The following is a 23629-nucleotide window of genomic DNA, read 5'->3' as shown; positions in this document are numbered from 1 at the left end:
CCCACTTTCCCCGAATCGGAACCTGAAATTACAGTTTGTCCAGATCTACACCAAGCAGGATATGACATGTTGAAAACGGTTTGAAAACTGTATATGGAGTGTGTCCTGGGCCCCAACAGTGCTGGTTATGACCTATAAAGCCCTATATGGCTCAAGTCCAGGTTATTTGAAAGAACGTATTCTCAGTTATGAGCCTGCCCGTGCTTTGAGATCTTCTGGAGAAGCCCTTCTTTCAGTCCCACCATCTTCACAGGTGCGCTTGGTGGGAACATGGGAGAGGGCCTTCTCGGTGGCTGCTCTGGAACTCTCTTCCCAGGGAAGCTAGGCTGACTCCCTCCTTGATCGGCTTTCAGAAGCAGGCTAAAACTTTTTTGTTCCAGCAGGTCTTTGGAGAATAATCTGTCCCTCCATCTATGTTAATGTCTTATAATTTTGTTGTGTATTTTAAAGTATGTTTCCCCCCTGCCCAAATGTGTATTTTAAACTTTGTAAGGCCGCCTTGAAGTCCAGCATTGGGCAAAATATAAACAGTTGTCACTACTGTTATATTATTATTATTATTATTATTATTATTATTATTATTTGCATTTTTATACCGCCCAATAGCTGAAGCTCCCTGGGCGGTTCACAAAAACTAAAACAATTCAAAGTATAAAACAAACAGTATAAAAACATGATATAAAATACACATTAAAACTAATTAAAACATACCATACATGATTAAAACATCCTGAAAGCATTCTAAAATTTCACTGGATAGGCCTGCCAGAATAGATCGGTCTTTATTGCTTTTTTAAATTCTAAAAGACTGTCAAGTTGACAAATCTCCTTTGGCAGGCCATTCCACAGTCTGGGAGCAGCGGAAGAAAAGGTCCTCTGGGTAACAGTTGTTAATCTAGTTTTTGCTAGCTGAAGTGGATTCTTCCCAGAGGACCTGAGTGTGCGGGGCGGATTGTACAGGAGAAGGCGATCCGCAGGTAGCCTGGACCCAAACCATGTAGGGCTTTAAAAATAATAACCAACACTTTGTACTTTGCCTGGAAACTAATCGGCAGCCAGTGAAGAGATTTTAAAACTGGTGTAATGTGGTCACCCCTAGGTGTACCAGTGAGTGACCAGCCTGGCTGCGATATTTTGGACTAATTGAAATTTCCAGACTAGGCACAGAGGTAGCCCCATGTAGAGCGCATTGCAGAAATCGAACCTCGAAGTTACCAGTGCGTGCACTACCGTCTTTAGGTCTTCCAACTCTAGGAAGGGGTGCAGCTGGCGTATCAGCCAAAGCTGACAGTAGGCACTCCTGGCAGTCGCATCTATCTGGGCTGTCATTTGGAGCGACGGATCCAGAAGCACCCCCAAGCTGCGAACACAGTCTTTCAGGGGGAGTGTAAGCCCACCCAGAACAGATTGACACACCTCCAAACCCAGGTTGTGGCCTTTGACAGTGAGCACCTCCGTCTTATCTGGATTCAGCTTCAGTTTGTTTTTCCTCATCCGGCCCATTACTGCCTCCAAGCATTCATTCAGAGGAGACACACTATCCTTATAAACCGTTTTAAAGCAGTAGTGTAGATCTCATGTGGTCATCCTGCCTTTCTAATACCATTTTCACACACGTGGCCTGGAGGGGGAAGTGTGAAAAGAAAAGAAACAGCCAGCGTGGACCTCAGCCCCGCCTCCCAAATCGCCCCGCCCACCCTCTCGCCAACCTGGACTGACGCAGGCGGTTGGAGAGTTGCTCTCCTAGCAACCGTCGCCTTACGCCGGTTGGGAAAATGGCCTTCGGGAGGAGGTGGACCAGAGCGACGTAGGTCTCCGCCCACCCTCCGCTGTGGAGGCGCCTATTGGCTAGGCTTCCCATCAACCCCGCGTCCGTCGGTTTCCATTGGCTCCTCTCAGTTCCTGCTCCCTCGGCAAAGCTGCAGACGTGGTAGGGATGGGAAGGAGGTGACCGAGATCGAGGCAGTTCGGGAGGTGCGATGGGGCGGGAGCGGCTTGTGTGGCTCACCTGGGTGGCTCTGTGGAGCGGGACCTGCGCCCAGGCGAAGACGATCCAAGGGGGCTTGTCCAGCGCTGCGGCCAGAGCCCGGGCCGGTCAAGTGGTGGCGCAGTTCCAGTTCCACGGTAAGAGCCTCCTCCGGGGCTGATCCGAATGAGGGTCCGGGGTGGGGGCTGCCCACAGCGCAATCCTATCCGTGTTTACTCGGAAGTAACGCCTTCTGGTTTCAATGCGGCTTCTTCCCATGTAAGTATGGAGAGGAGGGCAGCCTTCAAGCACGCCATGCTCTGCATGCTTACTCAGAAGTAGCACTCACCGGTGGAGCACTCACACAATCTTCAGGGGAAAGGCTGAAATCTCAAGGTGAGGGGCCAGAATACAGGGACCCTGGTATTTTCTGCTTGGCTTAAGAAACGTTGATATTCATCCCATGCACGCCCCGTCCATCAGGCTCTAACTCTGATGCCATCGTCTGCCTCTCCCAGGTGCCTCTAAGACCTGCCCTATCTCACTCAGATCTCTCAAGAGATCTAGCAATTTCGCTGTCACTCAATTAAACAAATCTTAATTAATGGGTTTTATTTAATAAGTTCACTCTGTGTAAAGATGGGTTGTATAATTCATGGGTTTTATTTAATAAGTTCACTTATTAAAGATGCTTATTAATGAAACAATAGTTTTGAAGCAGGGAAAGTGCATTATTTCCTAGTTTTTCAATAATGCACACGCATGTCACGGCAGCGGTCATCTTAGACCTGTATTAGATTTCAAAAGATTTGCCGTTTGTTTTTTAGTATATAAATTTACATCTGTATTGGGATGTATGGAAAATCACAGTGGCTACATTCATAATTACTAAAAGGTGTAATTTCCTGCTTCCAAAAGCAGTTGCTACCATCTCCCATGTATACTGCTTCAGATATTATAGTACTTGAGCGAATAGGCCATTCATGTGAGTGACTGATTACAGGGGAATTGGTGGCTACATCAGTGTTTTCTATGGGGCATCCTGAGCTGAGAAAGAGAGAAGGATGAATTTTACCTGTCACTAATGGTTTACATAAAAGTATATTAAAAATACTCAGCAGTATTTTTAAAATGTGCTTCCCAACTAATTGGGGGAAGGGGACACCATTTCAGCTGATCATTCCATTAGCCAAGGGATGAGCAACTGGTCATATTCAGGCTGATTCTAGCCCCCATTCTCTTCCCTACCTGGTTCAGAGGATGTGAGGCTGTTCGAAGCGAAAGATAATTTCTCTAGGAAAATTACTACAGTAAGGAACAGAACTAGAATTGTTCTCTGAAGAGATTTACTTCTGGTGGAGTAGGTGTTCTTTTGATGAAACATGTTTGGCAACTGTATTCCAGATCAAAGAATATCAGAGAGATCCTTGATTTGAGGATCTTACCTCTAAGGGTCTCTTTAAAAGCGTTCTTTAAAATAGATGCCCTAGCAGAAATGTCACAAATTTTAGAACTCTACTGTTCCATAGTGGCCTATTTTTGCATCTGGGAGCAGACAATCTTGAGAAGAATACCCCAATCCCTATAAAAACAGAAACATGCATTTGAGATAGAATTTACATTGAAATAGATACTCCTATAAGATAAGAACATGTGGCAATCCCCTGCAGAGCAGTTTCCCACTCCTGAATGTTCTGTGTGGATGTCAGTTGGTAAATAATGCTGGTGTCTTATAGTGCAATCATTAAAAATATTGGTGGGACAGTGAATATTTGGCAGCAGTTTGCATTAAGGGCCACTAATGCCAGCATTAAGAGCTTTCTCCTTAATATTTCTCTTTTATTTCTGTGTTGATCTGTGTAACAGAATTTGACTTCTTTTTAAATATCAAGGTGATTGTGCTCTTCTGTATGTCAGAATCAACAACGTAGCAACAGCTGTTGGAAAAGAAGCCAAGTTTCACCTGTTTCAAGCTAAGGAATGGCTGAAACTACAGGAAAGCTACCAGGAATACAGCTGTAAAGAAAAATTGTCTAAAGCTCAGCTGATAAGTGAGTTTCATGGGGGGAAACTGAGAGCTCATCACTTCATTAAATCCATCAATTGATTGTATACCGATAGATTTAGGATGTGTGTGTTGTTGTTGTTTAAAAAAAACACCTAAGGAAAGTGCTTATAAGTTTCCTCATCCACCGAAAGCATGGCAATTGCAAGTTAACTTATTGGCCATCAAGTGGTAAATACGTTCCAAAGTCTCACATGTTGCACATGCTAACAACCATGCACCCACATTTTCCCTTAGTCTTTCAGCCCCAGTCTTCTTCCACTGTAAGTTGGGGGAATGTACACACAGCAGCATGCTGCAGCAGACACACACACCTACATTTGGCAGTTCATCTCACAGGCAGGCACAGCAACACAAGTGCAAACAGATATAGCAGTGCGTCATACATAGGGTGACCATATGAAAAGGAGGACAGGGCTCCTGTATCTTTAACAGCTGTATTGAAAAGAGAATTTCAGCAGCTGTCATTTATATGCATGCAGCACCTGGTGAAATTTCCTCTTCATCACAGCAGTTAAAGCTGCAGGAACCCTTCCCTCTTTTAAATCTGGTCACTCTAATATAGCTCCTGCACTTTAACTGTTGAGATGAAGAGGGAATTCCACCAGGGTCTCCATATATTCAAATGGCACCTGCTGAAATTCCCTTTTCTATGCAACTGTTAAAGATACAGGAGCACTATCCTCCTTTTCATATGGTCACCCTAGTCATACACAAACACACTAGCCAGCTTTCCCCATCTAGAAATATCTACTGCTGCCTGCTCACTCTAGTCATGGCCATTTTTCTTTTGGGAAGCATCAATACTTGCATGAATGTCCATCAGGTTACCTGTTATCTACTTGTTAAAAACAGAAGTTGACTTTAAAAAGTTAATGAAAAGCAAGTTCCCCCTCCCCCGGCGCTCATTTAGAAACACCCCCCCCCCCCAAAAAAAAGCTTCATTGGGAGATCCTGAAAGAGGTGAGATTAGTCTCGGGGTACTGCTATGGGGAGAGAACAGGAACCCTTCCTTCTGTGAACTTCACAAGGATTGTCCCTGGGATGGCATCCCAGGAACTATAGGATGGTGAGGATTCCCACTGCTATACAGGGAAATCAAAGTGGGGATATCTGTCTCCTCCCTGCCCCCAATCCTCTCCCAGGTGCTGCGAGAAATGCCACAGGACATTGACGAGGGAAAAAAGAGGGTGAAGGAAGAGGAGAGCTGTGGATCCACTGGATCCAGAAGCCTCTCCATTGCCCCTCCCCGCCTCACCCTCTCACTCTCAAAATATTGAGAATTTCAAAGTATATAAATTACCAATTTTTTTACTTAAAGGAATAAAGTTGCAATCCTATATGCACTTTCAGTACAATCCTAGATATGTCTACTCACAACTAAGCCCCATTGAATTCAACAGTGTTTATTCCTGGGTAAGTGGATATAGGATTGCAGCCTTCAACCCACACAGTGGGGCTTGCTTCTGAGTAGACACAGATGGCACTGCGTGTTGTGCACATTCGCTTTTTCTGAAGTGATCGTATTTGCTTCTCATCGTCTCTGCTAAATTTCTCTCTCTTCAAATTAATTAAAAACTGAACCACTTTCCTTGTAGCTGATTTAAAAAAACATTTCTTTTCATCACTTAATAGTGCAATTAGCTGTTTATCTTTGAATATCTTGAGTGTTCATTTTTGAGTTGATAATTATGCTACCATAGAAGAAGCATGCGATGTTGTCTAGTTTGGTGAAACAAGTTGGTTGTATTAAAAGGCTCCCTCATCTTCTTACCCCCCCCAAATGCAATTACAGACTTATTGAAAATTAAGTCAGGAATTCAGGTTCTAGATCCTAATAACACTTGTGAGCACAAATATTTGATGTACAAAAATATTGAAGAGCCTCTTCTAGTTATTTTCAAAGAAGCCCTAATCAAGATCTTCCTTAATTTGTATGTTGATCAAAGTTTCAGAAGGGCAAATTATGTTAAGGAAGGGCTATATATCATTAATATCCATAATTAATTATGTAACTGAATCAAACAGATTCCAAAAGCATTCCTTTAATATCATATGCTAGCCATTATATAATTCCATCTACAAAGCGGGGAGGGGGAATCTTCTCAAATGACTTCTAAAATTATAGTCCATAAACCAGCCTGTCCAGACTTTATCATACCCATGTGGCGACTTGACCATGCATAAGAAGACCATTGTTCATCTACCTCAGAATTGTCATAATGACACTCTTCAAATGACAAACTAAGCCACCGTGGTTAAGTATTTTGAGCTAAACATTATGGCTTAGCATAATAGTCATAGGAATCATAATAGTCGTAGGAATCATTCTTAACCATGGTGGCTACATAACCACTGTTTAAACATGCTCGCTAACCATTTGCTGCAAACGGGTTAGCGGCCTAATCATGTCTTAGCGTGTTGTCTGAACAGGCCAAATATCTGATAGTGGCATTTCAGGTTTTCAGACCTGAGTCTTTACCAGCCTTACTTAGAGATGCCACAGATTGAATTTAGAACTTTCAGCGTCCAAAGCAGATGCTCTACAACCGAGATCTAGAAGTGGATTTTGGTGGTAACTATGCCATTGAGGTAACATTTGACTTTGACCATGCATTATGGTCACAATCCAACCACAATTTAGCACTTTTAAATACAATTGATTGTGGTTAGTTAATCACACTCTTATGCCTGTCCCATTGAAATCAAAATTAATTAAAGCTGTAATCCTATACCCACTTACCTGGAAGTAAACCCCATTGAAGGCAATGGTACTTACTCCTGAGTAGACATGTATAAGATTGCACTATAAAAGTCCTTAACTTGAGATGGATTTCAAGGGGTACCCACACACTTAAAATGTAACATGCATCCATCATAAACACACTTTGTAAGGTGTATGTTTGACATGGATGCATTCCAGGGAAATAGGGTTGGGCTCAGTGCCTGTACACGTTGTGCATGTACACATTGCAAAAATAAATAACGTGTGCATTCCCTAGCCATTCCCAAAGCTGAAAAGTTTCTTCCTTGCTACCGTCTTTCTTTTTCTTTCCTGCAACAAAAAGCTTTTTGAATTTACCAATTTTAGTCTGTTTCTTTTTGAAGTGAACATGAACGCCACAGAACAAAATCTGACGGTGTCCCAAGTTCCCTATCCAGACACATGGTATGTGTTTTATGTCGACAAGTTTACCTGTGTGGAGAATTATGAGAAATCTGAATCCGAGGACATTCAATTTGAAATGATGTTACTAAACCCAGACGCAGAAGGGAATCCATTAGATCACTTTAGTGCAGGGGAATCGGGTAAGAGCTTTTTCTTGACATTGCGGGGGGGAGTTTGAAGTTGTAAAAGTGACAATTGTAATGACATACGAAGTATTTCAGTTTTAGAAAGTGGTTTTTTTTTCAGAAAGAAAGCAACGTTTAATTGAATGCATTGTTTTTAATATCCCATCATTGATGGGAGGAGTGGGGGAATCTGACTTGCTTTGGAAAGGTAAAAGTTTTATATAATGATGATATTCGAGCGTCTGATTACTTTATATAGGTCAGGGTGTACACACACACACACACACACACACACACACACACACTTTTAAAATTATCAACAATTATCTGAAATATCTGTTTCATTTTACCACTGATTAGTTTAGAGAAATAAATTTCCATTTATATATGCAGTTAGCATTATTCAGAACTAACGTAATTTGTTTCAGTTATGGTGCCTTAGACTTAGGCCTTAGCTAGACCTAAGGATTATCCCAGGCAAATGGAGGAGTCGTCCCTGCCTGCTCTCAGGATCCCCTGTGTGTCATTTGGATGCACAGGGATGATCCTGGGACAATCCCAGGATATAGGCCTGGTCTAGCCATGGTCAAAGTTACTCAATAATTCTAACCGATTCAGTTTTGTAATTGGACAGTTAACATCAGTTGATAATATTATGGCACCCTTGTTTCACTTGCTAATACAACTTTAAAGAAAACTGTTTTGACTAGTCTGGCTTTATTGAATGAATTAAGAACTAAACGTGTAAATGATTACAATCAATAGTAACAAATTCTAGACAATTATTTATAGATATAGATATAAAAAGGAAATACCTAGATGGTGAAACACAAGAACAAAATTCACCTTCCAATGAAACAGCATTGGCTAATATGCATAGAACATGAACGTAGCTTCTTCAAAACCGAAAATTGTATCCTGCATTAGGTATTGCAGCAGTGACATCTAGTGGTTAGATAGACATATCACATGTATCAGTTGCAGGGCCTCTCACATTCTGTCATAGTAAAATCTTCATAAGACAAGGGCTCAAGTTCCCACGAGTCTTAGACAAAAGTGGGAGCCCTTTCACGCAATGTGGAAAATAGATGTTTGTAGCATGTCCATCATAATAATTTCAACAGAAAAACAAATGTGCCTGCCAGAATACTCACACCTGGGAGCTTTTTTCAAATACTGTGATTGCCAAGAAGAGTTGCAAACATCCCTTGTTTGTATCATGAGGAAAAACAGGCATAAGAGCATATGGGAAAGACTCTTATAGTGCAATCTAATGCATGTTTATTCAGAAGTAAGTACCATTGTCTACAGGATACTCAGAATTGCAACCTAAAGAAGCGGGTATGGTTTGCCAATGAATCTTGGCTTTGATGCTGTTTTATGGGGGGTCAGGCACGTTACTTTATGTTGCTCTTCTTGGGATAGATATTGCACTCTGTCTCCTTGTCCAAACGCAAACACATAGTGGGAGGCATCAGGAGGAATGCTGTTCTTTCTTTAGCATCTGTCTGCACCTCTTTAGGAAGGTCATTAGGCTTTGAGATCCACCGTCCGTTAGCACAGAAAAGAAATTCAAAGGTGTGTTAACAAGTTCTGGAACCACTGATAAGAGTTCAAAACTATTACAAATATCCTAGGACTCACATTTATACTATTCTGCTATTTATTGTACTTGTGTATGTTTGACATTTCAGTCAATCGGTATATTTTCTGAGTGTGGTCCATGGGACCAGTGGTGGTGCATGAGTAGATTGCAGGACAGTGGAGAATATCTGTACTTGGTTCTGCACTCGATTTATTTTTCCAAAAACAGAGGTTGAGGCCATTTGGACCAGGGCATATACCTGCACAAGATAGGATTTTCACCATTTGCTGCCCTCAAGTCCAAATACAGAGGGTTGTATCCAATGTTAGGCCTATTTAAAGTAGATTCATTGAAATGAATGTGACTTTAGGTTAGACCAACATTGGATATAACCTAGAAGCAGGATGAAATCTGGACCTGAGCTAAGGCTGAAGCTGACAAACACTATATCCAGTTTTGAAGGTCATCAGGCTTTGAGACCCACCATCTGTTAGGACAGAAAATAGATTCAAAGGTGTGTGGTCAGAAAAATAGGTGTATCATCACATTAGAAAGACAAGAATATGGTTATTAAAATATGAGTTATGTATATGCTTTGATTTTTAAACAAAAAAAAGTTTATTCAGTGATCTGCTGAAACCCCAGCAATTTTCAAGTGGTCCATGAGGGGGGGAAGTTTGAGAACCGCTGTACTAAAGCAATTGATAAAGAGGCATTTATATAAACATAACCATTGAGGTAAGCACAGTATTCACAACAACCACATCCTCAAGGCAAACGTATGTTTTAATTGCAAAATCACCTTCTAAGCATTGATGCTAAGCATTCCATGGCTACATTGACACAATAGCCAAATACTTGTCACTATAGAGACATTCTGTTTAAGAAATTTCTGAAATGATGCATATTTTTTTAAAAAAAACGTAGTTCAAAGAAAACGTATTCTTTGGTCAAATCTTAATTGGTTCTCTGAAATTAGTTAGCTCCAATGTTCTTGAGATACAATGTTCCTCATTGTTCTGGACACTAAAGTTTAGGTTGAGGCATACCAGCATCATGTTATACTAGCATGTCAATGCTGTTATGCTTATTATGTGAGCATATATACCTGCACAGTGCTTACAATTGGGGAAGAAGTGGTTTTTCTTTCTTGTTCTAATAATAGAGAATTTCCAGCCTATATTTTACTAACCAAGGAAGTACCTCTTTTGAAAGTATTCATATTTTAACAATATCTGGACCTGGGTAACTTAGGAACCACCTCCTCAGAATGAACTGGCTGTGTGTTAAGAGCAATTTCGGAAACCCTTCCAACATGGGCAGTGACCAGAAGTAGGGCTTTTTCAGTAGTAGCACCCTGCTTCAAAAATCACTCCCCAAAGTGTTTCACCTGCCACTGAGTTTGTTGTCCTTTCAGTACTAGGTGAAACCATTAGATATCTGCTCTTAATTTGGATTTTATCTGGACAGGTTGTTGTTGTTTATTTTGTTGTTGTTGAATTTGTCCTTGCTTTTATTTATATTGAAAATCACTCTAGAAATTGTTGTATTTATTCTTTGAATTGAACAGTAGGGTACCTAAATAAATAAATACGAAATAAAGTTGTTCCTCTCTTTGCAGGCCTACATGAGTTCTTCTTCCTGCTTGTCTTGGCGTACTTTGTCGCTGCTTGCATATATGCTCAGTCATTGTGGCAAACTATTAAGAAAGGAGGACCTATGCACACAGTATTAAAAGTGCTGTCCACTGTTTTGCTGTTGCAAGCTGCTTCTGCTCTTGCGAACTATCTGCACTTTTCCAGGTAATTTTAAAATCCTGCTCAAGGAACATCAGCCTGTGCACATCTGAACCACCCAGAGAGCTTCAGCTATTGAGCGGTATAGAAATGTAATAAATAAATCTGAAGGTGCCCTACTGAGTCACACCATTGGTCCTAGTGCTGTCTACTGTGACTGACTGTGACTCTTGTACAACTCAAGCAGAGGTCTTTCCTAGCCCTAATATCAATTTCCTTTGATGCAAGTGGCTGAACCTGAAATCTTTCTGCAAATCATGTGCTCCACCACTGAGCCATGAACCCTCTCTCCAAGGTACAGGGTGCTGCTTCTCCCAACATAGGAGAAAACAGGCTTTGAATGCACAGCCCCACTGGTACAATTACCATGACTAAACTAGTGTACAGAGGCGGATTCTCTGTGACTAAGGGCAACTCCACACTTTACAGAGTAAATGTGTTTGCTACATGTACTCTGATGTTGCACTGCGGTTTTGCACAGCAATGTGGAAGACAAATAAACACATGAATGTCTTCAAACCCTTTTTGGGCCACAGTCCCCGCATTATTTATATATAAAAAATACATAAATTCAAACAAGATTGCTAGAAAGTACATTTCAGATTTCTTTTTTATCTTCATGTTTTATTTTATCTTTTTATACATCGCTATGCCCACCCCCAAACAATGCAAACTTAAACTAAACAGTTTAATAGTTCATCTTTTAATCTTACGATTAGAAAGGAGGGGGAAAAGAAAGGGAGACAACATAGGGAAAAGGGAAAGAAGGGGAAAATTGAATATAAAATCCCCTCGGTGACATTTGTTTGTTTTACAACAGCTCCTGTTAAGTTTGTGCTCCACTATGAACAGTGCTGTGCACACTCTGCTTTTTACAAAGTTAAAATTCTGCTCCAATGAAGTTCCGTTTTTGTACAAGAAATTCATAATTCTGTATCCTCTATATATTACATAAGTAAATACAGCGAGATTTGCCCATGGCAGTATTCAATGATATCGCGGTGCTAGTGTTAACGATGTTGTGCTAACATAAACTAATGAACATTCTTTTCAATGAGCAGTTTAAACTGTGTACTAATTCATCAGGGCTTTTTGTTCATTTTTTATTAGTTACTCTAAAAATGGAGTAGGAGCACCTTTTATGGGAAGCCTTGCAGAGTGTAAGTAGATTACTTACTTTAAACTGATAATAAATATAGACATTGGCTTGGAGAAGTACATTATCTGATTGTTAATATGTTTTGTATAGCATGAAAGGTGAAATCTGTTGCAAAACCAGCTGTTTAAATTATTGAATACAATATTTAAGTCACACTCAGAACCCTGGCCTTGCATATGGCTGCCTGTGGCAGATGTAGCTCCACCAACACATATGCTTATTTAAAATGGCATTAACAGTGCAGTGTGATCCTTCAGAACTAAGTACCATTGAGTTCTGTGGGACTTCTAGATAAGCAAGTATAGGATTGCAGCCTATACGACAAACAGCATGACATTAAAACACTTCACTTAACAAAATTCATCTTCCTTCTAGGAAGAGGTGGGCAAACCCTGGGATTCTTCACAAAACGCATTGTTACACTAAAGTATCTGCTGCCACCAGATATAGTCATGGCCACCTACGTGGATGGCTTAAAGGGGGATTAGACAAATTCATGGAGGATAAAGCTATCAATGGCTACTAGTCATGATGGCTACATATAATACCTTCAGTAGCATGTGCAGTGTACTTCTGTATGCCCATTGTTGGTCACATGAGCAGAAGGGGTTTGTTGTACTCATGTCCTGCTTGTAGGGATCCCATGGGCATCTGGTTGGCCACCATGCGAAAAGAATGCTGCACTAAGTAGACCTTTGGTCTGATTCCAGGATGGCTCTTCTTCTGTTCTTATGTCAGATACACTTTGTTTTTCACTGGAACCTCAAGATCTACCTACCAGTGATGGATGCAAAATGGTGGCACAGAGGAGATTCTATATTCTTAGAATTAAGGACCGTGGGGCCTTGGAGCACATGCTTAGCTCAAGAACGAGGGATGTATGGATTTTGTAAAATCTGTTCCGTCTGCATTTTGTGGATTGCCAGGCCCCTTTCGTTCCATCATCCTCTCATTGACAGAATTGTTGTTTTTCAATTTCCCTAACTTGCATTTGTATGTGCTTCCACAGATCTGCAAATCCCCACCCCCGTGCACATTTTCACACTAATATATGGGGGAACCGCATGTTTTTGGTCAGGTTTTTTTAATGTATTTTTTGCTCACTAAATTTACGTAAAATTCCAGAAAGTAAAAAAAAAAAAAAAATGGTCCAAAAGTCTGCAGAATCCTTGCGAACCAGGTGAAGCCAGTCTGCTGTGGCATCTATGGGTGAAATTCATAGAAATCTGAAGTCATTTGATTCTTTTGCAGATTTTTCCGACAATCCCAAACAAGAACTGATCTTGCTAATTTAGAAAGGGGGGGAACCCTTTTTGTTGCTTTTGTTAAACCATCGGAAGTAAGAAACACTTGCTGATGCATTGCAAAATGTGACATGCTTGGAATAAAAGTCATCACGATCTTCCAACATGCAGTGCTTTTGTGTTTAAGTACTTGGAGGGTTCCCTCTCCTCGTCTGCACAGTGTTTTGGTGCCTTCCCTTCTCATTTGTTTGATACTGCAAGTCTACCAGTAATCCTGATCTATTTTCTGCCCATGGCAGACAGTTTCTTGAGCAAATATTCATGCAAGGAAGTGGCACAGGTTGGATCCCATTCTGTGATCTGTCACTGTTCAGTGCCTCACTTCCACTTTCATCTCCAGAAACACTTGTTCTTCACAAAAGAGGAATAAGCTTTCCCCAATTGTTATGGACATAAGTTCATTTAGACTCATACACTCTTTCACTGTGTTTCTTTTAGCAAAAACTAAACCTGGAAACGTTTTTTTCTTATAGACCAAGATGGGTTCTTTTATATACTAGTGTTGTGAACAAATATTGGATATACCTCTGACATTGGAGGAAAGGTCTTGCGTAGTGTACAGCCTTTTAAAAAAAAAATTGGAAATGTACACAACAGCACTGGATAGATGGAGTGTATAACTTCTAAGAGAAAGCAAAAGGGGTGGGGAGGATGAAATAATGACCCTCCCCTGCCTACCTGAACCATTTTGTTCCTCCTCGTTTCAAAAACGGCTTTCCTGTTTTTGACTTCTTTGTGTGCTGCTTCAGTCTGTTGCTATTCCCCATCAACAAGGATAGCCCTGTTCCCTTCCATTTGGTAGGTAAAATGACAGCACCAATTAAGCTTTGGATGATGAAAGTGATATTCCTCCGCAAAGGATCCTCTTTACAGCAAAGGCTCTAAATATTGACCTGCAACTGGGGTGGGGTGGGGGGAGAAGCCATTTGTCCAGTTTTGGGCCCCAAAGGGACAAAGCTGATGTTAAATTTGAATATGGTACATGTGCTGGTCAGGATGCACCCTAAGTGTTCATTTAGCTTCCTATTTACCTTGGTTAGATCCTCCAGCTTGTTATATTGAAGGATTTACAACAATGATACCGACTTCACTTGCATAGACTTTGCACAGTTAAAGCCCTACACAAGGCCATTCTATATATCAGTTATTCTTAATGCTGTAATTAGTATGATTTAATTATGTTCACATTCTTCTCCTTCTCCTTAGTGTGCGACATAATCTCCCAGATGCAGATGCTGTACCTGCTGCTGAGTTTGTGTATGGGATGGACGATAGGCAGAATGAAGAAATCTCAGAGCAAACCTCTCCAGTGGGATTCTACTCCAACATCCACTTCTATTGCTTTAATTGTTGTTGTGACACAGGTCTGTTCTTGCATTGCATGTTGTGTTCACTGAAGAAGTGTTTACTGGGTAATTAAGAAATGTTCATATCAAATCATGCCCATGATGATCTTACCTGAAGAGAAGAGCCGTCCTATCCTGATGCTCCTTTGAGAATATTTTTAAAGCGATGCAAGTTGAAAGACGGCAGTTTTTGCAATTGACGGCAGTGCTATAGATTTATTTATTTATTAGATTTCTATACCGCCCAATAGCCAGAGCTCTGGGCAGTTCACAAAAATTAAAACCATTCATAGAATCATACAATAGCAGAGTTGGAAGGGGCCTACAAGACCATCGAGTCCAAACCCCTGCTCAATGCAGGAATCCACCCTAAAGCATCCCTGACAGATGGTTGTCCAGCTGCCTCTTGAATGATTCTAGCATGGGAGAGCCCACAACCTCCCTAGGTAACTGATTCCATTGTCGTACTGCTGTAACAGTGAGGAAATTTTTCGTGATGTCCAGCTGGCATCTGGCTTCCTTTAACTTGAGCCCATTATTCCATGTCCTGCACTCTGGGAGGATCGAGAAGAGATCCTAGCCCTCCTCTGTGTGACAACCTTTTAAGTATTTGAAGAGTGCTATCATATCTCCCCTCAATCTTCTCTTCTCCAGGCTAAACATGCCCAGTTCTTTCAGTTTCTCTTCATAGGGCTTTGTTTCCAGACCCCTGATCATCCTGATTATTCAAAGTATAAAACCATAATATAAAATACAATATAAAAGCTCAACCAGTCAACCAGATGACTGAAGAAACCTTCAGAAGGCCTATTGCAGGCTGACCGAGGATTAAGTGTAATATCTATCTCCTGAAGAAGTACTAGTCCTGAATAACCTGATGTACATTTTGAAAATTCTTCTTGATGGCTAGGTTTTTTTTCATAGTAATCCATCAGTAAGATTCTTCCCTTTCGCTACGCTTGTACAGTGTAGTAGCTACAAGTCTGAAATGGGAAATCACTGGCTTAAATCTCTCCTTAGCCATGAACTCGCTTTCTTGCCTCTTTTTCTACGCTAACCTTGTGGGCCCATTAGATTTCTGTGTTCCATCAGGGCATCACCTTTGTTCTAAATGTGTTGCTTTTTCTTTTGCAGAGTATTTTACTAATTTGGGAGCAGTTTGAAGATACTAATCACCACAGCTACCACTCACACCAAAGTTTAGCAGGTGGACTTCTCATTGGTTTGAGAATTTGCCTCGCTCTGTCACTAGGTTGTGGACTTTACCAGATCATCCGAATTGAGAGAAGTACACTGAAAAGAGAATTCTATATCACCTTCACAAAGGTAGGTGCAATAAAAATAGAAATCTGTAAATAAAATCTCTCTAATAGTCAGATTAACCTTTGGTGTGTGACGGTTGGGAATAACTAATGGCCAGTGTGTGTGTTTTTTCTTTCTTTCAGGGCTGTATACTTTGGTTTTTGTGTCATCCATGTCTTGTATTTATATCTCTAATGTTTAGAGATTACCAGCAAGAGAAGGTAGGCATATGCAACTTAATAAAAATGCTCCTCAGAATTGAGTCTCATTTACAGAAGGATTTCTACACATGTAGTATTGGTTTGTTTCCTTATTTAAAGCATTTTTACAAACACACCCTTCAGGCTATGATGTGGTCCATGACTTCCACTGCATGCTCCCATCTCACTTAGAAGAGATTGGGTGGGGCAGGAACATTGGGTGCTGCTATCCATGTACCTTTAAGAAGTGGTGGCTAACAGTGCATACTCCGCTATACCTGGCTTTTTCCCCCAGGAAAGGCTTGGTGGAAAAGCACCATTCCCAAAGCCGACGCAGTATTTGAATTAACACTTAGGAGGAGGCTATTCGGATCTGCAGTTTGTAGGAGTCATGCTAGGACTGTGTGCATGCATGTATCTATATCCATCTCGTGTGTGTGTATAAATGAAAAACTGGATGAAGAGGACTGTTGGACACCATTTCCCAAAGGCACTTGGAGCTCCACCCACCCAGCAGGCACAGATATAAACCTCTGCCATCCTTCCAAGTATCCCCCATTGCCAGTACTTTCTCTCTGTGGAGGGGGCAGGGGAAAGGGACGTGTACGTCCCTGGGAACATGCGGTGTGGCACAATTGGCGGTGCCCCACTCAGGGACAGCATGTTCCTGTCCTGGGAAACACATGGGGAACCATGGATTGCAGCACCCCGCCAAGGGACAGCATGATCAGCGGCTCTCCAAGCATTTCACAGGACGGGATTGTTTCCTCTGCCTATAGAGCCCTGCTGGGCAAGAGCAGTAGGTGTTTCTGCCACTCTTGCCTCTCGACTCTAGGCAGAGAAAATCATGCACGGAGCCCGACAGATGGCACAGTTATCAATGGTTGTGTATATAATCAACTCTGCACACCGTTTTGCCCCACAGATAACCCTATAGTCAACAGTGGACAGTTTAATCAACTGTTGACTACTGTGTCATCCAAACCCAGCCTTGTCTTTTAAGGTGCTACAAAACTCTGTCTTGATGTTGTTGCCTCAACAAATGAATATAAATATCCCTCTGAGAGTTCTTACAATTGCAGAAGCGATGCACCCTCGTAGAGTTAAAAGCATAATGCTAACAGTCTCTAGAATGAAGGTGACCAAAGCAAGATTAGGAAATCCAACTTTCTAAAGTAAATTTCTGAAGCCATTGGGCTGGAACCAGACTTAGTCATACTTTATCCCCATTGAAATCAATGGAACTGTTATGGATATGGAAAGGGGAATGACTTTCCCTACTGGTAGATCCCCCCTGTTTTTTCAAGGGTTCCCCCTAAAATGTATTACTGATAGGTTGTCCTCAGTCAGGATGATCCTCCTGGTATAGCCTAGTTTGTCCAGCTGGAGAGTTCCAAGCTCTTATGCCAAGGACCCCTCCCTTCAGCCCAACTTTAGGGGGAAAAATAAAAGAACACTTTGGATTTTCTTGCCCAAAGCCCAGAAACACAAAATATAACAGAAACCTTGTGAAAATCCTATGAATACAAGCGGTAGTTCTGCAGCCATGCATTTCTTTATTTAGGAAGTTTATAAATGGAAATTCCTTCATAAAACACAGCCAAATGTCCACATACAAAACAGGAATTTATTTGTTATTGGGGAAGGGAGTAAAAAAGGGGCCAAAAAACCCCAAGGGAAGTCAACAATCACACACAGAGAATTACAAATAAATTTCATAAGAGTTCAGTCTAACTTGGTGTGTTAAATGTTACTTATTTGAGTAGTGTCTTCACTTACAGAGCAAGTGCAGAGTTCATTGCAGAGTGGGTGATCAGAGAGAGAATTTCATGACCTACGGTTAGGTGGTATTAGGAATCAGAGTTATCAAATTCTTACTTCATCCAATGGTGTGATACTCTCTTCTTCTTTTTTACATTAGTGATAGCCAGTAAATCAGAACATTATTTGGTGGCTGGACTTCTCTTCATAGCAATTGTACACTTATTTATTATTATTTATTTTATTTATCATACTTATACCCCGCTCCTCAGCCAAAAAAGGCTCTCGGAGCGGCTTACACTTAGCAAAAAAGACAGTCCCTGCCCTCAAGCTTACAGTCTAATAAAGACATGACACACAAGGAAAAGGAGTCCAGGAGGGAGGGAGGGAGGAGAGAGAAAGAAAGAGAGAGAGAGAGAGAGAGTCCAAGAGGAGCAGGCCCTGATGTTACTTCTGCCTGCTCCTGTCCCCTCGGTCTTTCTTCTTCCTCACAGGGCCAAGATGGCAGTTTGCCCTGTGGGGGTGGGGGAAGAGTCCAGCAGGAGCAGGCCCCGATGTTACTTCTGCCTGCTCCTGTCCCCTCGGTCTTTCTTCTTCCCCACAGGGCCAAGATGGCAGTTTGCCCTGTGGGGGTGGGGGAAGAGTCCAAGAGGAGCAGGCCCCGATGTTACTTCTGCCTGCTCCTGTCCCCTCGGTCTTTCTTCTTCCCCACAGGGCCAAGATGGCAGTTTGCCCTGTGGGGGTGGGGGAAGAGTCCAGCAGGAGCAGGCCCCGATGTTACTTCTGCCTGCTCCTGTCCCCTCGGTCTTTCTTGAATTATAAACCAGCTTTAACTGGACAAACTATTGTGTGGAAGAGCTTAAGTTTTAGATGCGTATTCCAGAACAAAAAGCAAGATTTATCCAGTTCAGGTGTCCTGGCTTGGTGCCAATTTTCAAGATGCTCTAGGGGGCACTGTTGAGCTACATCAGAAGTAGGGGTTTGTTACAGGGATAATTGGCTAAAACATGACTAGTTGGTATCTAAACCATTGTGTCTTTTCTGTGGGGTACTATGTGATAAAAATACCTTTTAAACTACATGGAGCACTGAAGCTGTGGGTTAAGAGACCTGGTAATCCATGGCGAACTTCTAAACTTTCATTCCTGACTATGTCCTGTAATTTTTTCATATATGCTACATTAAAATTTTGTTCTTTATATAAAGCACCTTTTTTCTCTTTCTTTCCTTATTTGTGTCTTTTAGATTATTACCATAGGCGTCATCCTCTGCCAGTTGTTCTCCATGGTCCTTCTGTATCGACTCTTTGTTTCCCACAGTCTTTATTGGGAAGTGTCCTCCTTCTCCTCGGTTACATTGCCACTAACCGTAGCATCTGGCCATAAAAGTCGGCATCATTTTTGAGATGTGTTTGGGAGATTCATTGATAAAGGTGCAATAATAAAGACTTGGAAACTGTGCAGCTATTTTCAGAAGTAAATCTACAGAGGTTTTCCTGAAAGAGCTAAATAATTAAAATGCAGCATTTCACTGTCACTGGACCACAACAAGTATAGAAATGAGGTGAATTGGATTTAAAATAGTGACAAGCAAATATGATTGTACTATTTGGGACAAAGACAAAGCAAATTCTGACCCACAGTACTTTCACTCCAACACTGCCTCATTTGATATTAGAGCGAGAGCCACATTTCAATAACAAGAAGCTTAAACTGATTGCATTGAACAGGTCTGCAGTTAAAATAATGGTTTAAAATTTGAAACAAAATGTTTGTGCATAAAGTTAAAAGGGCTTGAAAACTGTAATAGATCCAAGAAAACCAGTGTAAAATGTTTACAGTAAACTGTAGTTCTCATTTATTTGTTGTTGTTTTTAAATAAAAGAGCACTTTCTTGCCTTGATTTTTGGATGGAGTTTAAATTTTAGCTTGATCGCCAGTTTCTTTTTACATTCTATATTTGTGGCAAGTGTTACAAGAGCATAACTGCAGAGTTTAAAACCCAAACACAGCAATATTAAAATTATAAAAACCACAGTTTTGTGTCTCCTAAACCAAGGGGGTGAAATGGAATGTGTGAGTACTAGAATTTTAATCCTGATATTCATTACTCTAACATTGAGGATTCAATCATAATTAAGCCATATTCACAGATTAAATTAACAGAAGCATTTCAAATAATTGTTAGTTTCAGTCATCAACTACCCATGAATTCCTGCCCAAGGATACTTAATCAGGATTAAATTTTCTCTGAATAATTGAAAAACAAAATACTCACTGGATTTGTTATAATCCATGTTGGCATTGGGTTCTAAGTAGTTGCCATCTCCCATTGTAGTAGAACCACACTTTTAAATGATGACTAGCATTCAGACTGCCATTGTAAACAAATGCTTGTATTCAAGTGCCTATTTATTGTCCAGGATTGAAATCATACGGAGGAAGAAATTGGTATATAAATAAATATCCCTCTGAAGTAACTGGCTTTTATTTATTTCAGTGCTTTCACATATACTTTTTTAAATTATAGTTGCCTTAGAGGAAATGTGAAGATGGTTTTAGTTTTACGATATACTTCAGTTTGTTCACGTTTGCTCTGTTACAGACCCAATATTGTGCTTCTGCTGTGTTTGTACCATCATCAGAAGCAGGCATGAAAGCTGATTGATTCATGCTTATTTGCTCTTCCTGCTTGCCCCAAGGCAGTAGTCACTCACACTGTGTTGATCCAATTGCCAGAAGAAAGCAGAGAAAGAGGGCATACAAGAACTAATGCTACCCATTTATCCTACCTTCACATTCTTCCTCCCTCCCCACTTTCACACCAGGACAATCACCAGTGGGAAAACAAGTATTGTAGATATACCCTCAAAGAACTTGCTCTAGAAAAAAGAATTGCCGAGGGAGCCGGAGGCTTCAGTCCTGAAACTGTACAAGCTTGAACATAATTTTAGGAATGCAGCCTTGAAAATCACAGACAGTCTAGGCTTCAAAAGCACTACTTCAGCACAAGCCCTACTAAACCTAATAGTTCTTGCAGTTATGGAGTGTTTGCAAATTGCCCCAGTATTTCACTTCAGTTTATAGGTACTACAGGTACTTGCCTCTGACTAAGAAAAATGGCAGCATGACAAGAGTCGTTCATTAAATAAGCTCACTGGTTATACTTTGTAACTCAGGACAAGAATAGCAGGTTGGGGCTGGAAAGACTGACATAATTTCATGCCATCAGCAGATTGATTGCAAAATTAATTTTTGCATTTCTCCATTAACCACATCAAAATGTTTGCTAATGTGTTTATCTCTGTGCTCATTCAAGAAGAGAAAAGGTGCTTTTTGGCTCAAACTTTTAATACTAGAGCAGACATAAATCTAGGTTTCCTCTCGTGCAAAACACTTGCGTACGAAGGTTGTACAGAGATTTGGGAATTGTGCCAGTTATGATCTTGTATGATAAAAGTTGTGTTTATTCAGAAAAGTTATATAAAACTGACACATGGAACCAGTTCTTATGTTACCTGTGTAGTGTGGTTTCTGCTTTCGTGTGGTTGAATTCCACACTGCATCATTAACTTATAACAGGGTTGTCATGAGAGATGTGCAGATAACAATTCCTACATGAGCACCGTACCTCCCTAGTGGCTTGTGATGCTGCCATGGGAAGTAAACTGTTACCTGTCTCTTTTGTGTGGCCTTTTGAAATGTTACCACTGACATACCTTACTATTCAAACACAGCAACCATGTTCCACAGGTATATCTGCCTTTAATGTTCTCTTTACCAGATAGTTTTATATGGGTTATGCTTCTATTTGTTAAAAGAATAAAGTGCAACTTCTTTTGATGGTCCTGAGTCACTGCAGTGAGACATGTCTAATAAGAATGAGCATAGAGGTCCCATTCTAGCGCCAGTGAATAACCTCATGAAGGGACCTTGTCTTTGGTCATAAGAATATAGAAGGTATATTAATTAAACAAGTCAGGCTATCACCAGTTTGTATATAATGGGGGCAAGTCGATTTGCCATGGCACTAGAATGGGTGCATGCTGCTGCCTCTTTAAATATGCAACTTTCGATCGGCCCAATCAGAGGTTGCTCTTTGACATCTGAACCCAGACACTAGGGATTAATTTTGGGTTCAACAACCCAATGTCAAACCTACAATTAGGCTGCTGGGTTCATTGGCTCCTCCTTCCTTCCCTTATATGGACAGACAGCCCTTTCCTTCTTAGTGAGGGGAAAGAGCGGGATTATTGAGGAATAAAGCCCTGCATGTGTTCGATAGGGGGAGCATATCCACCTGAGAGGGTTTTTGCTTGAACAACCCGACTTCTAATTAAGAAGATCTTGCCAGTTATTAATTCTAGTTAGTTGCTTCAGCTACTTACCTTAGTTAGCTACCTAGCCCAGTTTTACTCTGCAGAAGTTTGGTTCTTGGTAGTATGATCCTTAAAATAAGTATGCCCCACCAAGTTCTAAGGCTTTTCACGTATTGATTCAGCACTGAACACCATCCACTGAGTCTTAGGCCACAGCTATACCTAAGGTTTATCCTGGGATCATCCAGGGTTTGCCCCTGCCTGAGCACTGGATCCCATGTGTGTCACCTAGATGAACAGGTTTGACCCCTGGATGATCCAGGGATAAACCTTAGTCTAGCTATGGCCTTACAGTAGCAGTACAAAAGCACAACCTAAAGAACCCAGCACCATCCTTCTGCATGAGTTCTCTCTGTATGACCCAATTGTGCTGGGAAATGGGTATATGTAAACCTGTTTCCTTCGAACTGCATCCAATCTGTGTTTGTGGAGTCATAGAACCCTGTGCAAATATTTAGCCAATATAGTGAATAATCAAAAAGGTTTTGGGGCACAGGATAGGGAGAGGATACAGCCACACAGGCCGTCAACAAACTGAATTATAGTTCACACATTTTGATTCAAGAGTAATAAATATCCTTGCTATATATTATGCTAGCGGAGTGGGGATTCTTTTAGTTTTTGTTTTTATAGCCTTATAAATGCAATGAAAGGGGGAATCCAAACTCCTACTGGTATACACGTACTTCCCAGTGATGTTGATATAATAGAAACTCTGCTTTTCTAACTGAACAGGCTAACTATTATAGCATTAGAAGTAGACTTGAAATTGCAGCCAGCTTCTCTGATTCTTTTCCTATATTTTGCTATTACTAGGTCATACTTCTTCAGACTAAACCGTTCTTCTTTGCGGTCTCTGCATCATACATATGGGTTATGTGCTGGGGTAGAAGTTTAGTTAGGAATCTTCTAAAGTTGAGCAATTTAGGCAGGAAACCTGCCCCACTCTATTGAGGGCACTCATAGAGGCAACTCGTTCCTGCCTTCCGTCTTAGCTTCCAGAGACCACGATAGCAGCAGAAGCAGCATTGAGAGCAGTTTCTTGTCTTGATTTGTGATATTTTTTGGCTGAGCTTAACTTTATTTTCATTCGCCTTATATCTTTAGCGTTTCCTTCTTTTCTATGTTTTTGCAGTTACTAGGTCACACATCTCCCTCCAATTAAATGGCTATTACAGGGCATCATTTGGTGCTCTTCACAGTTCTCCAAATCCACAAAGATGTCGGGCACTTTCAATAGCCTTTTTACATCACTGATGCTCTGTCTGGTCTCTTCCAGCCTCTGATCTACTCTCAGCCACACATACATCCTACCTTTAGCTATGATTTGTGTGCTTTCAGTATTTGTAAAATCATAGGCCAGGAAGGGGCCAGAACAATATGTACTCCATGATTCTGCATAAGAACAGAGTCCCAGCTTTCATGCTTGTTTTTCAAAGTTCCTAGTACTTAAGGCTTCAAAGTCAAGTTTAA

The 23629-nt window shown here is 41.0% G+C and overlaps 1 protein-coding gene across 2 annotated transcripts; it reads left to right on the top strand.

The window, feature by feature from the left end:
- The first annotated feature begins 1979 nt into the window (after positions 1–1979).
- On the top strand, positions 1980–19680 carry GPR180 (G protein-coupled receptor 180). 2 transcript variants are annotated; one of them, XM_063126062.1, is made up of 9 exons: positions 1980–2124; positions 3859–4017; positions 7140–7340; positions 10532–10712; positions 11817–11866; positions 14376–14533; positions 15650–15841; positions 15961–16038; positions 19024–19680. In XM_063126062.1, the coding sequence occupies exons 1-9, from the start codon at positions 1980–1982 to the stop codon at positions 19180–19182; spliced, it is 1323 nt and encodes a 440-aa protein (XP_062982132.1). In that variant the 3' UTR covers positions 19183–19680. The 2 variants fall into 2 exon arrangements, with proteins under 2 accessions (XP_062982132.1, XP_062982133.1); XM_063126063.1 differs by having other exon boundaries at positions 2075–2124; positions 3884–4017.
- Positions 19681–23629: the final 3949 nt, after the last annotated feature.

The sequence above is a fragment of the Elgaria multicarinata genome, chromosome 5, assembly GCF_023053635.1.
Source record: "Elgaria multicarinata webbii isolate HBS135686 ecotype San Diego chromosome 5, rElgMul1.1.pri, whole genome shotgun sequence".
NCBI lineage: Eukaryota > Metazoa > Chordata > Lepidosauria > Squamata > Anguidae > Elgaria > Elgaria multicarinata.
This window is presented reverse-complemented; position numbering and strand designations above follow the sequence as displayed.